At 36.4% G+C, this 17,239-nt stretch overlaps 1 protein-coding gene across 1 annotated transcript in view; it reads left to right on the top strand.

Moving 5' to 3' along the window:
- The window catches only part of RSBN1 (round spermatid basic protein 1), a 28,984-nt gene extending 11,745 nt beyond the window's left edge, over nt 1-17,239 (top strand). Inside the window, exons 3-7 of the mRNA XM_081121716.1 lie at nt 9,301-9,438; nt 9,756-9,898; nt 10,610-10,777; nt 11,926-12,034; nt 12,662-17,239. Of these exons, the coding sequence (XP_080977842.1) occupies nt 9,301-9,438; nt 9,756-9,898; nt 10,610-10,777; nt 11,926-12,034; nt 12,662-13,135 (1,032 nt within the window). The 3' untranslated portion in view covers nt 13,136-17,239. The remainder of the gene's footprint in view (nt 1-9,300; nt 9,439-9,755; nt 9,899-10,609; nt 10,778-11,925; nt 12,035-12,661) is intronic.

Below are 17,239 nucleotides of genomic sequence, written 5' to 3'. Positions count from 1 at the left end.
GAGCTGAGATTTCAGTGACTGTGCCAACAACTTACCTTGAGATTTCCTTCAGTATTTATAAAACAACCACTTTTTAAGAACATATCAGGCTGTTTTAGAATTAGATATCAGTAAACACTTCAGCCCCATGAGAATAGTGAGAACTACTAAGTCTCATGCTTTGGTGATCCTGGAACTTCATTTTATTTACGAATTTTGAGTCACTGGAGAGAAGTATGAGATGGTTGTGGAGGTTGGTATAGCCTAAGAAACTTTAAATTTGCATCTGTGGAATCGTTGGCAGACGTTGGAATGGAAGCTAACACAGTAGTTCAGATTTATTTAGCACTTCGTGGTTTGTAGAAATGCTTTCACATTCATCTGAATATTTTAAGCACAGCTCTTGTGGTGGTAGGTAAAGAGTTTTATCTGTGTTTTGCATCAGAGAAATTGAGGCTTGGAGATGTTTATTGTTATCCAAGGTCATGTAACTAGTATGTAGAAGTCAGGGTGCCAACTAGGCCACTTGAACAAGATGTGCATCATTTTACCATACTCCTTCCTTCCTTCCTTTGGTTGTTGGAGAAGTGACTAGTGCTTTTATTTGTCCAATACTATAGTGAGTGAAATTAAAATATCTCTGTTTAAGACAATATTTGGAAGGCTATTCTAATATTTTTAACAAATGCCTTAGGATTATTGGGAATTAAGTGAATAACTTAGGTATTTTGGACTTCTGTGTTTTGTGAAGTCTTATCAAGTTCTGTTAAGCCAAAAATAAAGTGATGTAAATTTTTTATTACCTTAGAGACGCAATTATTGGAAGTTATAATTTAAATATGTAGACATAATAATTATTCATGAGTATATTTCGAGATAGTTTGTTCAGCAAACATTTATTAAGAACCTACCATGCACTACACGTTCTGTTCTTAAAAGGACTGATCGATGAGCTCAGTCCAGTGGAAGAGATGAATAAACCAGCGATTGTAACAGTTTGACAAGTAATAGCGTAGAGGTCTACATGGGGAAATCAGTTGCGAGAGGGAGCATCATTTGTGATGCTGCCTTACTCAGACTCAGGTGATTAGAAAAGGCATTTTAAAGCATGGAATGTTTGAGTCGAGTCTTGAAAGATTAGTACTCAGCTTAATAAGGGCATTAAAAGAATAATACCTTTGCAAACACGGACATTAAAGAATGTAGCATTTTCAGGGAGCTGCAAATAGCTTGATACACATAATGGCAAGAATACATGCTGACTTAAGGGATGTTGAGAGTTGAGACCAGAGAGATAGACAAAATCAAGAGCGGGAAGAGCTTTACATGACATGCTGAAGAAAAAAAAAAAATAGTACTTTTTCTTAAACGTAATGAGGAATCATTGGTGAATTTTAATAGAGGCATGTTATCAAGTTATGTTTGCAAAGATTACACAGTAGTGTGGAGGATGAGATTGGAAGCAAGATTGGTTAGGTTACTATGGTAACAGACAGAAATGATTTGTGTCGAAATTGATGTTGATGCTAGAGAGGAAGGAATGAAACTTGAGAAATGAGTAGAAGATGGGATTATTTGTGCTTGGTGAGGGGCAAGGATAGGGCCTTAAGGTATGATTTTGCCAACGGGCTGATGGTGCTGGTCACAAAGTCAACATAGGGTTGAGAAAGCTGGCTTGGGGGTGGAAGGTGTTGAGGAGTTCTGTTGAGATCTTTTGTGTTGGAGGTACCTGTGAAGACTATGGTTAGGCATGTCTATTAGGTAGTTAAGTATGTGGATTTAAGATTGGGAGACGTGTCTAGGCTGGAGATGCAGAAGTTGAATCCATTGGCATATAGGTGATGCAGGGACAGTGTTAGAATGTAAAAGAGATAAAGTGGAGAACTGAATCCTATGATGCACCCATGTGTAAAAATAAGGAACAGGAGAAGAGAGAAGAAAAGGCAGAGAGGTAGAAGGAAGTTCAGATGACAAGTTTTCTGGCTTTTATGAATGATGGAGTGATTAAGTATCATACCCACATAAGAGAGCAAGTAAGAGAAGGATGGGAGAGTGTTAGGTTGCTCAGTTGGGAATTGAATTGGAAATATTATCAAGACCAGTGCTTTGCAAACCATAGCCATCTTAATATGGTGAATTATAATTTTTTTAAAGAAGCTTGCTGCTTAAAGTGTGCTCTGTGTATGAATTTGGCATCAATAGGGAGCTTGCTAGAAATGCACTCTCAGACCCCTAACCACATCTTCTGAATCATAATCTGCATTTTAACAAGATGCTCAGGTAATTCACATGCACATTAGTTTGAGAAACACTACTGTAAACTCATCGCCATTAGCTGGAGGAAGTAAAATGTAATTCTATGCAAGAAAACCTGTAGCTTATATTATTTTTATATTTTTAAACTATTGTAGTCACAAAGCTAGGATGCACATATAGGTGATTTTTTTTCTTTAAGTACTTTATAAAACTTAAATATTCTGACGCCAAAGGGGGTAAGTTCATAAATATCAATTGAAGCCCCAAGCTGATCCTCAAATTTGATGACTTCACTCTCAGCTGTTGATGCAAGGACAACTTTGTAAAGTGTGAGTTCTTAATCTAAAGGACTACAGTATGGTATTTTTATAATTCTGTAGGATTTATCAGGTCTAATTAGTTTTAAATAGTCATTGGCTAAATAACAGTTTTGACCAAAACATTTAAGTGTTTGTGGAATCTTTTGGTCAGTTAATGGAGAAAAATTAGAAATGTATTTCTCTCTAAAATACATAAATATATATATATTTTTAGGAATAATATAATTTATGATTTTTTTCCTTAAGTATTATGTCATGCAATTATTGGCACTAGGAAACTTTTTTAGTGGTTTTAAAACTTGAAGTATTCTATAATAAGTATGTAATACTTGGCTCCCCTCCTTATAAAAATCCTATGGCAGCTGATAAACTGATTAACAATTCAAATATACTTCTAGTCATTTTATGGACTAACAGGATTTTAGAGTAGGTGGGGACCATTTCAAACCTTTGTTTTATAGGTGAGGGAGATCACATTCTGGTTGTGACCTTTTCCAAGGTTAAAGAATGGCTGTTCCTCAAAGAGGAATTGTTTTTTCCTGACTTTGAATGGTATTAAATCCTATAGGTGAGGGTTTAGCATATTTTAATATGCACATAAAATGCAGATTTTTTGATTTTGTAAGTCTGTGTTGGGGCTTTATAATCTAAATTTCTAACAAGCTCCCAGATGCTGCTGATGTTGCTGGTCCACGAATCAGGAAGGCCGTAGGTCTTAAATTCTGTACATATGTTGCAAACAAGCAACAAAAACACTAAAAATATAGTGAAGTTAAATGGGGAGTTATTTTAAATATCAGCATCTGAGATTAATTTCACTGTATAGCAACTGCGTAATTGAAGGGTATATATGGAGAATAGGGTGTGTATATGTATGTGCTAGGGAGAGAGGGAATTAAAGAGTGTGTCTACTGTAGTAGGGTTTTTTCTCTTTACCTGGCAAATGTGTGTATTTTAAGTAGCTCTTTAACTTTATTTAGAAGTTCTTATAAATGCTACTTTTATTACTATAACATGGTACTATGTACTCTTCCAGAGAAAATCAACAAATGTTATTTCTTGCATTTATCGTGTGTTGTGGGAAGGCCTAAAATGGGCTTATAGGTGCTTCCCATGTTTGATTAATATCATTCACATTTTATAGTGAATTGGTGGACTAATTAAGAGTAGAACTAGTAGGGTGCTTTGTAGCTTGGTGGTAACTGAGAAACTCTTAAGGGACTACACATCCGTGTGTTATATAAAAGGAAAAATAAACATTTTAAGAAGGCTTATAAAATAAAAAACAGCATAAAAATGGTATGTTTGGTTCTTTTTTTCTGTCATTCTAAGTATAGTTTATAATCTCACTTTGGACTCATATTTTTTACTGTATGTGTCAAACTAGGAATGCTTTTCTCTTCGCAGGTCACAAAGTTAGGACGATTGCTGGCTAGCTTTTTCCTTTCTGGTTTTTAAATAATCAGCTTAAATAGGTTTCTTCATGAAAGTGAGTTCTGTGCAATAATTATTCCCCCCACCTCCACACGCAGGGTTTCCTATATAGTGTATTTCTAGCTTAGTGTTAAGTTTTGATTTTAATAATTTATTTTTTAGAGCAATTTTAGGCTCATAGCAAAATTGATGGGAAGGTACAGAGCTTTCCCACATACTCCCAGCCCCCACCTATACATAGCCTTCCCCATTATCCACATCTCCTACCCGAGTGGTACATTTATTACAATTGATGAGCCTGTACTGACACATTATAATCACCCAAAGTCCATAGTTCACACTAGAATTCACTCTTGGTGGTGTGCATTCTGTGGGCTTTGACTTGTATCCATCATGGTAGCATACAGAGTATTTTCACTGCCCTGAAAATCCTCTGTGCTCTGCCTGTTCATCCTCCCCCCCAATCCCTGCCAACTGCTGACCTTTTTACTGTTTTCATAGTTTTGTCTTTTTCAAGAATGTCAAAAGTAGGTTTATAGTTGTAAGTGAAACAGTTTATTCTTGTATTATTTATTTATTATATTCCATACGAACAACTGTAAACTTACTTTACCCCACCCTGTAGTATGTAGCCTTTTCAAATTGGCATCTTTCACTTAATAAATACATTTTAAGGTTTCTCTGTCTTTCCATGGCTTGATAGCTCATTTCTTTTGATCACTGAATAATATTCCAATATATGAATGTATCACAGTTTATTCATTTACTTACTGAAGGACATCTTAGTTACTTTCAGGTTTTGGAAATTATGAATAAAGCTGCTGTCTTCTAAGTTTTTAAATGACTTACTAAAAGGTGTGTGTAGATTAGTTGGTGTGGCTTGGTTGAGCATCGACCCGTACACCGAGAGGTTGCAGGTTGGATTCCCAGTCAGGGCACATGCCTGGGCTGTGGGCTCGACCCCTAGTAGGGGGTGTGCAGGAGGCAGTCGATTGATGTTTCTCTGTCACGTCGATGTTTCTCTCCCCCTCTCCCTTCCTCTCTCTTTAAAATCAATACATAAACATATCCTCAGGTGGAGTTAAAAAAAGGGAGGTGTATGTATTAAGAGCACAATTGAACTTAACTCTCAGTAATTGATACAGGACAACTTGTTCTAATCTAAAGGACTATATACCTATTGACAGCAATATATATAGTATTCACATATAATTGTTTAAACTTTTATAGATATTATAAATATATTAAATTTTTTGAATGCATGCAAAGCTGGCTACTATTTTCTTAGAGGTATTTCCCCCCTTGATGTCATAGTCCTCCCCACTTTGCCTTCAGATTTTACTAAAGGCATGTGATTTAATACTTTATGAGTAATATATTGCATGTATCATTATGCAGATTGCTTTGGTTTCTCCATCTGGTTGCAAACCTGGAACCTGGAAGACGTCCTTGACATTCCTTTCTCTTTTCTATCACATGTAGTCTTCTCCAAGTCCTGACAGTTTTATCTCCTGGATTTAAATCTATTTTTCAATCCAGCCACTGCTGTTAGCTTAGTCTGTTGTTTCTTATTTAGAATATTACAGAAACCTATTAACTGGTCTCTTCTCTTTCAGTGCCCCTCTAAGAAAATGAAACCAAACCAAACAAGAAAGACCAAGCCCCTCTCCCCCCCCCCCCCCAAAATAAAGGCCAATCTTATAACTTTCCTTTTCTGACTTTAGTTCGTTTAATGATTCCCCAAAATTCTCAGTGTGTCTTTAAGGCTTTCCATAATCCAGCTACAGCTCATTTCCTCAGGCTCATCTTTCTTTCTTTCTTTCTTTCTTTCTTTCTTTCTTTCTTTCTTTCTTTCTTTATTTATTTATTTATTTATTTATTTATTTATTTATTTATTTATTTATTTATTTTAGACCCTGGAAAGGGTGAAAGGGATTTTGTTTCCTTGAAACTTGGTCTGCAGATTTTAGCTCAGTGTTACTTTGAGAAACACCCTGTCCCCTAGATCACGATCCCATGTTCCCTTTCTTAGCGGCTTATGCCCTCCATTCTGAAAACTTGCCACAGTTTATAATTTAAGTATTTGTTTAGATTAGCGTCTGCCTCTCCCTTCTAGACTGTAAGCTTCCAGGGGCCAAGAATGGGTCTAGTTTGCTGTATCTGTGTTTAGGACAGTGTATGACATATAATTACAGTAAACTTTTATTAGTGAATGATAGAAGCGTTCCTATAGCTTCTATTCTTTTTAAAAAAAATCTATATATCTTTATCGATTTCAGAGAGAGGAAGGGAGCGGGAGAGAGAGAGAAACATCAATAATGAGAGAGTCATTGATCGGTTGCCTCCTGCACGCCCCGGACTGGGGATCGAGCCCGCAACCCGGGCATGTGCCCTGACTGGGAATTGAACCCCTATGGCCTGGATCCTGGGTCGACGCTCAACTGCTGAGTCACGCCCGGCTGGGCACTTCTATTCTTTATTTAAAGTTATTTAAGTCTACTCTTCTGTGCTAAACCTCCAAATATTTGAAAATTGTGTCCTCACTTTAATCTTTTCAAGTTAAATACTTTTAATTTCTTTACTGTTTCTCCAGTTTGTTTGGTTTTCAAGTTCTCTTTTGGGAGTGCTCTAGTTATAGACTTTCTTTTCAGTCCAGAGCAGGAGATAATAATCTCGATGTTATCTGTGCAACACAGAGGATTGCCTCCCTCAGCTCCAAGTATGCAAGATACAAGATACAGGCTAATCCACTATAACAAAGAGATCTCACAGACAGTGGCCAAAACAAAATAAAAGTTTTTTGAGTAATAAGTCCAAAGGTGTTCCGTGAGGTCACCCAGGATTCTGCTTTCCTTCTGCCATTCCCTTTGGTGTTGTCATATGCATGGTTGAACCTGGCCCTCCAAAGAGAGAAAGAGGAAGTGGAGAGCAGTCTGCTTACTTATTAAGACATGCTCTGGAAATTGTATTTATAACTTGTGCTAACATCTCATTGGCCAGAACCTAGTCACAGGCCACACTCAGCTGCCAAGAAGCCTAGTTCAGCTGTATGCCCAGCAAGTTCTGTTACTAAAAACAAAAACAGTAGGTCAGACACTAGGGGATAATTCATAGTTTGCTTGTTTGGCATCAGTGCCACATAGTTGGTACCTGTGGGATTTCTGGTAATAAATGCTGTCCATCTTCTAAGCTGTGCCATTAATGATTTAAATGCAGCACAAACATTAGCATTTATTAAAAATTTTTACTCATGTGATGGACACACTAATCAGCTTTACTACTACCACTACTTTTTTTTTAAACCATAGTTTAATAGTTGGTTACTTCATTTCTAGCCTTAGCAAACATATATTTAACAATTTCCCCCTTTCAGGTTTACTTACTTTTTCTTTCCAAATAGGAAAGGATACTTTATGTCACATATTATTTATCCTAGGTATTTGCATTTTAAGTTGTCTTCAAGTTCAGTGCTATTGCATTAAGTGGTTTTAAGTTAGGAAACCTGGAGTATTGTCATATAAAAATATTAATTCAGTCTCACTTTGTGTGCAAAATCTAAAGTAATGTGAATTCCTTCAAATTAATAATGCGTTAAGAGTTGCATAATCTCAAAGCTAGCAGACCAAGTAAATTGCCAATTACCACAGGCAGTGTGCTTCAGGATTGGTCTTGAGTTATGTGAGCTTTAAATTGTGATAAGTTTTTAGAATTTTCTCTAATAAGAGGCCATCATGTATAATTTGAAAGCCTTTTTTAGGTAAAGGAACTTCCGATAATTGGGAATGGGGGAGGTATTTGGGGGGAGACTGATGTTTCTTGTTGCGCATGAAAGCATACATTTTTTAGAACAGGTATCGAAAGTTAAATCTGCTTTAATCCTTTTAGGGTGCCTGGCTGAGAAAGGTTAGATACATGCTTAGAAAAGCTCTTTTACTTCCCCTTCCTTATCCCTGTATCCCATGACCATCCTCTTTCTCAGTCTGCCTCCCCTGGCTTTTTATAGCTTGATGATCAGATAAACGAATGGAAGGTAACTCGTGTAAAATATATGCCAGGTAATTCTGGCCTGGGCTGTTGCTGCTTAGCGATCACCTAAGGGGATCTTGGGGGAAAGATTTATAAGGACTTAAAAAATAAATCTCTGCTATTTGAGAACAAAATCTAAGACCCTTTTTCTGTGCGTATGTGTATGTGTGGCAGTGATGTTAAATTGTGGAAAAAAATACTGGGTTGATTCAGAAAATGCTGCTAAAGAACTAATAGTACAGAATTGTGTAAGAAATACTAGATGGTCATTTATGCTTTCTATTGAGGCAAAATAGGTGGTATTTAAAACAGTAGCAATTGATTTTGTTTTGAATGTTTAATAGGGACCCACCTTATAAAGGTATGACTGAATTGGAGTTAGGAGTTTAAGAACATCATGAAATGACTGAAAGAATAATATCAGATTATACTGATATTATTATATCAATATAATAATAATATATTAACTTGTAGATTCCATTTGAATGCTAGGATTCTTCAGGCTACAAATTTGTATAGAATATGCCCTAAATTTACTAGAGAGTTGATGTAGAGAAAATGTTTATGTGTTTGCAGGTAACATCAGACTTCAGGAAAGGGAAAAATCATGAAGGATGATCAGGAAAGCTTCCAGAAGAACAGAAGCCTTGAACTGATCTTTGAAAGATAACATACAGTTTGACAGCAAATAGGACATTCCAAATAGGGCAGGTTCAAGAGAAAAATCATTGCAGGTAGAAATAACTTTGCCATCAGTAGGCTAGAGAAAAAGATGAGCCTGCCTAGGGTGGAGGATCTTATATGGAAGTAATGGAAGATTGGGTTGGATAACAGCCAGCTGCTATCTGGCCTGATGTGAAGGCTTTCAAGGTAGGGAGTAAAATCTGAATATGGAGGATTAGTTTGACCATGGTGTGCTCTGCCAATTTTATTGTTTATTTACTGATTTTCCATAATAAAGGTCACTTTGAAGTGTTTACGGAGTTCAAAAATTATTATTTTCAGAGAAATTTAAGTATATCTTAATGTCTTCAATATTTCCTTGAGATGTTGTGACCATAGACTAACTTGCACCTTGAAATTTCGGTTGTGGAACATATATCAATGTTTTTGTCAGTGTGCGTGGATGCTTTTCTGTAACTGTTGACTTTGTCCAAGGTACTGACCATTGAGTTCTTAATATATAGAAGAAATAGCAACATTGGAAACAATGGCCTATTCTGACTCGTCAATTATGTTATAGTATACCTTCAGTCCTTTCTCCCCCTCTTTCGTTTTATCTCAGGTCAACAGGACATACTGCTGTGGCACCTACCGAGCAGGTCCTATGCGGCAGATAAGTCTTGTTGGAGCAGTAGATGAAGAAGTTGGTGATTATTTCCCAGAGTTCCTTGATATGTTAGAAGAGTCACCATTTCTGAAAGTGAGTGTTAATTCATATTATTGAAGTTCTGATAATTACTTAAGTAGATACTTTTCATTAAAAAGTATTAAGCTAACCTTGCTGTTAATACAAAATTTTACCCTGTGTTTTGAATAGAAATGTTTTGTTTAGAAAATTATGGCTATAAAATATTTAACTTGGTTTTCTTTTGTATATATAAGTTACTATCTAATACATTTATTTCTTTGTATGCATACACAAAATAAACTTCCTAGAGTTTTCTTTTGGGTGGGATGGTTACCTTATAAATAATCTAAAAATTTTTTTTTAATGTGACTCATTCTTCTGACTTCTAGATGACTTTGCCCTGGGGTACACTTTCTAGCCTCCGACTCCAGTGTCGGTCCCAGAGTGACGATGGGCCTATCATGTGGGTAAGGCCAGGAGAGCAGATGATCCCTACAGCAGATATGCCAAAGTCACCCTTCAAAAGACGACGGTAAATAATTATTCTTCTCAAAAGGCAAAAACACTTTTTTTAGTCGATTGTTTATAAAAATGATTGAGACCTGAACACAGTTTGAACCTCTAGATTATTTGAAGAGCTATCTTAAATAAATCTTCTAATGGTCAGTCCTTCAGTCCAGTCTACTCATTACACAGTCATCACAGTGATGACTTTTTTTTTTTGGTAATCTTCACCTGAGGATATTTTTTCCCATTGCTTTTCAGAGAGAGTGGAAGGGGGGGCGGGGAGAGAAAGAGAAACATCGATGTGAGAGAGACTCATCCATTAGTTGCCTCCCACACTTGCCCCAGCCAGGACCAGGGATGGAGCCTGCAACTGAGGTACATGCCCTTGGCCGGAATCAAACCCAGGACCCTTGAGTCTGCGGGCCAATGCTCTAACCCTGAGCTAAACCGGCTAGGGCTTGAACTTTGAATTTTATTTTCTGTTGCTAGACATCTAAATTTTATATATTCAAACACTGTATTTAAGCCAAGATACAGTTTCTATATTATGACATACTGAGAGAGGAAGGTAATCACATTAACCATTACAGTAGAGTGTGTTTAATGCTAATGATCAAAATCATTGATTTCCCTCAGCCCTCCTCTTATTTGAAATTTGTTATCTGAGCTGACTTTTTTGCCTTTTTACTATTAATACTTTTTTCTCCTCTTTACTTCATAACCCTATCAACTCCAGATCAATGAATGAAATTAAAAATCTCCAGTACCTACCTCGGACCAGTGAACCCCGGGAAGTCCTCTTTGAAGACAGGACAAGAGCTCATGCTGATCATGTAGGTCAGGGGTTTGACTGGCAGAGCACGGCTGCTGTTGGGGTTTTGAAAGCTGTACAGTTTGGTGAATGGTAAGTTAATGGAATTCAACTCTAAGGTTAGTTAATATATAAGAAAATGTAGACTCTTAATTTGAAAGGTTGGGGACCAAGTTTTTAAAAATTGACTGGACATAACAAAATTGAAAGTGTACAGATCAGTAGTGTGAAGTATACTTACATTGTTGTGAAACAGATCTCCAGAACTTTTTCAACTTGCAGAACAGAAACTATACCCACAAACAGTAACTCCCTTTTCTCCTCTCCTCTAGCTACTGCTAACAACCATCATTCTACTTTGTTTCTGTGAATTTGACTACTTTAAATGTCTCATATCAGTGGAATCACACAGTAGTTTTCTGTTGCTTATTTTACTTAGCATAATATCCTCAAGGATCACCCATATTGTATCAGGTGTCAATTTCCTTCCTTTTAAAGGCTGAAGAGTAGTGCATTATATGTATATGTCACATTCGGTTTATCCATTCAGCCATCAGTGGGTACCTGGGTTGCTTCCACCTTTTGGCTGCTATGAACAAATGTCTTGTGTCCTTGTTTCCCATCTTTTGGGTATACCCAGAAGTGGAATTGCTGGATCATACAGTAATTCTATTTTTAATTTTCGTAGGAGCCACATACCATTTTTTTTATAATGGCTGCACCCTTTTACATTCATTTGGGGCACAGTTTTAACAAAGCTCAGAACATAGAATTCAGCCCATTTTAGAACTTTTTTTTACTTTGTTTTTCATATTTATGTCAGGACTGTCAATATTATTGTAGAGTTTGATCTGAGTATTTCAAGTTAAAGATTATTCAGCTTTCCCCCCTTGTCTACTTTGTAAACTGGAAGGGGTTTGATAATTTGTGTGGCTGACAATGACATTATAGGGTGGCATTGAGATGGTGGGACAGAGTGGTAAGAGGATTGCAAATGCAACTAGTTCAGAATAAAACTTTTTTATCACTGTTGTTTTAGTTTTGTAACAACTAACCTACTTGTCTTATTTTAAAACAGCTTTTCAAGTTGATTACAGGAGCAAATGTATGTGTTGTCCTTGGGAGCTATAGCTCTCTATTCTGTGCTAGTAGCAGCATTTCCAGAAACAGGAAAACTGAAAGCTGTCCTCCTTTTCCATTATGAGACAGTTGTCTCTAAAACTTAATTTTGTTCATTTTAGGAGTGACCAGCCTCGCATAACCAAAGATGTGATTTGTTTTCATGCTGAGGATTTTACTGATGTTGTACAGAGACTTCAGTTAGACCTTCACGAACCTCCAGTTTCCCAGGTAACAACTCCTGCTTTTTTATTGCCCTTTGAGTGAGATAGGAAATAAGTACCTTTACCCATTTTACTTTGCATTTTATCTTATAGTTGGATATATGGGATGGTGAATTTAATTTTGTTACTAGTTAAGGCTGTGTGTGGAGTGTGTTGAAAATCATTAACACCCAGCTTCCCACTCCGAGTGCTTGAGAATCCTCTCCTCTTTGGGATGCCAGGTGGGCCTGGGATGGACGGAGGCCCAGGCATCTCGGTTCTGGCCTGAGCAGTCTCAGCCGTTAACCCCGTCGCACCGGGTGCCCTCACCTGCAAGAGGATGAGAGATGAGGAGCCGATAGATGTTGCTCTTCTGTGTGGCAAAGCATACTGATATTTAGCTGCACTTAGGAATATTTATTTAAATGGTTCCCTAGGCCCATCTGACTTGAACCTGTCCTTTGTTGCTAGAGAGAGAGTAAAATATAAGGGAAAATGTTTGTCAAGCATTACAGGACATTTCAAAGCTGTATATCATTTAGTATTGCTTAGCTTTAATCTGGCCCTCCTGGTTTCCTATGCTAATTATATGATTTTATCTGACTAACATAGGTATTTATTTTAAAGTCTTATGCAACCTTTTTCTTCTCTTCAGTGTGTGCAGTGGGTGGATGAAGCTAAACTAAACCAAATGCGGCGGGAAGGCATTCGTTATGCCAGGATTCAGCTGTGCGACAATGACATTTACTTCATCCCCAGAAATGTCATTCATCAGTTCAAGACCGTGTCAGCAGTGTGCAGCCTGGCCTGGCATATACGGCTTAAACAGTACCACCCTGTTGCGGAAGCCACTCAGAACACAGAGAGCAGTTCTAACGTGGACCGTGACTTAAGTGGAAAGCGAGAGCTAGAAGTCGAGTCCCAGTGTGTGAGGGTAAAAACTGAACCTGAAGAAACATGCTCAGAGATGCAGCTCTTCACAGCTGCTTCATCGTCTGTCCCACCTCCGTCAGAACTTAATCTGCAGCAAGACCAGACGACACAGCCTGTTCCGGTTTTAAAGGTGGAAAGTAGACTGGACTCTGAGCAGCAACACAAGCTACAGGAACATCCAAGCACTCCTGTGTGATATGTACATATTCAAACACATTTTTTAACTTTTTTAAATTTTGATGTGAAGTTATAGTTTTATAACTGGCTTAAGTTAAGTTTTATTGGAGAAATCTTGCCTATAATTCTATAAAGAGAAATGACATTCCACAAATGTCAAGCATATCTTTTTTACACAGATTATGCAAAGTTAAGAGTTGTATCTTATCCCGTTAGTACAGTATGTAATAGTGGGTCTGCTGCTACTTTCTGTTTTAAGGTGTGAGGTAATAATTCAATCTCTTCTTCAAATCAAAATGACTCTGGAATAACAGATTCTTTTTTGGTAAATTATTCACTTCCCTTAATTTGATCTTGTCTCTTGCCATATTTGCTGTTTTTATGATAAAGAAGATCAGGTTTATGGTTTAGTACTCTGTCTTTATGGCAGATTCCATTTCTACAGTAAAAATGGCTTCGGTTGCAGGAAGGAGTTCCTGCATCTCACTCAAAGGCAAGTAAGTTATTTAGTTCCAACCCTAAGAACAGGTAGTTTTAAGGAAAATTCAGTGACTCTCTGGTTTCTTAACAAAAGAGAAAGCACAGCACTTTCTGATCCAAACTGTCTTCTTTGTGTCTGTTATTTAAAGCCCAGCGGATATTTCAATTAAAAATACCTAAAGATGAATAGTCCTTGGTCATTCATTACCCATGGTTCATTAATCTTTCTAGAATACACGGTAATTATGGAAGATATTTTGGGTAAAAGAGATGTCGACTTGATACTCTATTGTTCCACTTCCTGGCATCCTCACACTTAGTGTGGATGCTTTTGCTCCTAAGCTGCTCAGGAGTATCAAACTTAGAGAATGAGCTCAATCTTTGTGATGAGGCTGCCATATTTTGTGCATGAAATTTAGGAAAAACTTTTTGTCACCTGGCACCAACCTCTTTGTGATAAAGATCTACTGTGGAGACATTTCAATTCACAGTTTTAACTGGTGAATACTGGAGCTGATTTACTATGACTCTGTGTTGCTACTTTCCAATAAAGGATATGGCACTAGACTTCATCCTAAGTTTCAGGTGGCCCAGTGCTTAGTGCCTGAGTATTTAAATTTGTGTTTTTTTCAAACAGGCACTGCTCATATAGTGTAGTCTTTCTGTTATTTTAGAATGTTAATGTGTGTGATACACATTCTATTTTCTCTTGGTTAATAATACTGTAGGCCTTTTGTTTATAAAAGGAAGAGTACTCCCCACACCTAAGGCCAGGTTCTTATATCTACCTGGTTATAGTGCAATTTGGAGATTTCTTTCCTGGAGGGTGAGATTTGGAATATTTACATTAACATAGGCAAAAAAGATGCTGCTCTATTATGTCTGTCACCAAGAAAACTTAGCTGCATCTTATGAAATATCAAATACGAATTTTCTCTAAAATATTCTGAAATAGGTTAAATCTTATATAAATATTACTTTGTGCAATATTGTTGTGTAGTTAAATGCATATTAGCAAAGTATAGAGGTCACTGTGTAAACCGATAGAAAAGTAACCATCAGCAAATACTGCAGTGATTAGTTAGAATCTGTATTATTCCTTATATATATGTATATGTATGTATTCTCTGTTAAAAAGGGTAAAGACAAATAGAGAAACATTTTGATGTAAACCATTTATGAATTGGAAGTGATGTTGGTTTTAGTTATCTCTGTAAATAAGGTAATTAGAATGGTATGAAAAGTCATGTGATTATTGCAGGGGTGTTTTTAAATCTTGGGTATAAATTCTAGGGTAAATTCTAGTTTATCAAGACTAGTTTTTAAGGGACCTGCCTTTAAGGGTGTTTTTGTTATGAGGGAGGGGTTAATCACAAAGTATGTGGGTTTGGGTTCTTTCTTGTTTTTGTTTTTCTGTCCAGAAGAATTTCATAGAGCTTTACTAGGCTGTGCAAAGTAAAATTCTTCTCAGGCAACATTTGTTTTTTAAAATAATCATGAAGAACAAGGTTGCTAAAGCAAAAACTTTTTTATTTTGATTTTTCTTGTCTTCCAAGATCCGATTTCCCCATCTCCCACTTGCCATCCAGCAGATGCCATCTGTCATCTAAGCTGGTCATTGCTAATAAACAATGAGACTGTCTCCTGACAGCCAGCACTGTGTTTAATCACTCAGGAACCAGCGGATCTGCAAAGACCTACAATCAAAAGCAAATCCCCGTTTTCCTCGAATAAACCCTCACCTCCCATATAAACACATTAAAAGAGTATAAAAATGTTTAAAATCATGTACTAATAATAAATTCATTGTATGTTAGAATTGCAATAGGATGGAGAGAGAAACATTTAGCTAGTAATGTATCTGGAACCTGAATGTCCTATGTGAGTGAGTATTAGATTTTAATAGCATGCTTTAAAGACTGAGGAATATAAAAGCCCACGTTTTGAGTTTCTTACTGCTTTCAAAGCTGTATCCTAGTTTAGTGATACAAATGATTGCAACTTTCTGAAATCATTATTTGGTTTGGTGGAGTGAGGCATGGAGCAAACTGGCGTCTTCTGATTTGTGAAGTATTGATGGCAGTGAAGTTGTAACTGAAATTTAAGCTGATCTTCCTTTTTGGTAACTTATCCGTTGTGCCAACTCTTTGAGATTACTTGCAGAATGTGGTTATAAGTTTTAGTATTTTGTGGAGCACATATTTTTAAATGTGCTTATGGAAAGGACCCAATATGTGAATATTTCTAACTTAGTAACTAGAATGATTTTATGGTATTCACTAATAAGGACAAAAGTCTTCCCCCTGCCCCAGAAGTCATTCTATAATTATACCAAGATATGCTAGGATTCAAAGAGGTATCCCAAATTCATAAAGCAATAATAATAACCTACATATGAGTTTTCCCCTTCAAAGTTTTAACTCTTTAAGAAGGAATTCCTAGGCTTAATTGTATGTTTATTAATTTGCTTAGTCAGCACTTAACAATTTGTTTCACTGGCACTTCATTATTTTTAAAGACTTTTGAAAGGTGCCCTTTCCCCTTAGAGACAGTTGGACTATCAGATGACTGATATTACAAGCTCCTGTAGTAGAAAAAGGAGCTTATTAAATAAAATTCTTTAATAAACCTTAGGAAAGGTGTCTTGCATCATCTCGAATCGGTCTTAAGAGGCATAAAGTTCACACGTAATGACTGGAGAAACTTTTGCTTCTTGCCTTTCCCTCTATAAATATTGTCTAGAATGAAATTTAGGAACGACTCCAAAATTCAAGAAAGCCCTTAGTGAATATATTCTGGATCATTAATGTTAGCCCATAATATTTTCATCTGTATTTGCCAGGAAAAATTTGTGTTTATACCTTCAGGATAATTGAGTTTGTGTCTTTCTAAGAAATCTGTTTTGTCATTGCTGCAGGTGTTTAAAAAAGAACCTTTCCACTAGTACATGCCAGAGGTTCATATTTCTGCTAAGTTTTATTTTTATTTTTTAAAAAAACAGGTGGTAGCTGTATTTATTGGTCATGCAGTAAGTTAGAGGAAATGTACAAGAGTTGTTTTGCTTTAGCATATAAGGGACCTATCCTCATGCTGAAAGTTTGTTGCTTTAAAAGCAAGTATCTCTCCATAAATATTATGGCCTTCCATTTTCTTCATAAATTTTTTAGGATCCACTTGTGCATGTAGTTGAGACCACTGTCTCTTAAGATAGCACTTTTCAATTCTCTCTAAAGAAATACTTATGTACTACTTCTATCACATGTTGTAAATTTTCATGTAATAGTGTTTTTTTGTGACTAAACTCCATTTTGATTGGCAGCTAAGACTTTTTTTTCCTGTGGCTTTAATTTATCTAAGAGGTCTTTGCATATAGATGAAATGTATAATTTGCCTGGCGGACTATTTGCGTTTTGTGGCCTTAGTTTGTTTATTGACATTAACAAGTGTTTTAAAAAGTTTTTAAATGAATAGTCTTAAATCTAAATTTGTGTGAATAATCTTTTAGCACAGTGCTTTTTTGTAGCTGTCTAAGTGTGTTAAATTGTTAAGCTATTTCTTTGTAAAATAGGACAATGGAATGCATAGAGGTTTTTTTTTTCCTGTAAAGTATTTTTTTAATAAACAAAGTCTGATTTGTCCTTTA

This window comes from Miniopterus schreibersii (assembly GCF_964146895.1).
Source record: "Miniopterus schreibersii genome assembly, chromosome: 19".
In the NCBI taxonomy this organism is placed as follows: domain Eukaryota; kingdom Metazoa; phylum Chordata; class Mammalia; order Chiroptera; family Miniopteridae; genus Miniopterus; species Miniopterus schreibersii.
The sequence above is the reverse complement of the archived record's forward strand: the minus strand, read 5'-3'. Positions and strand labels throughout refer to the sequence as shown.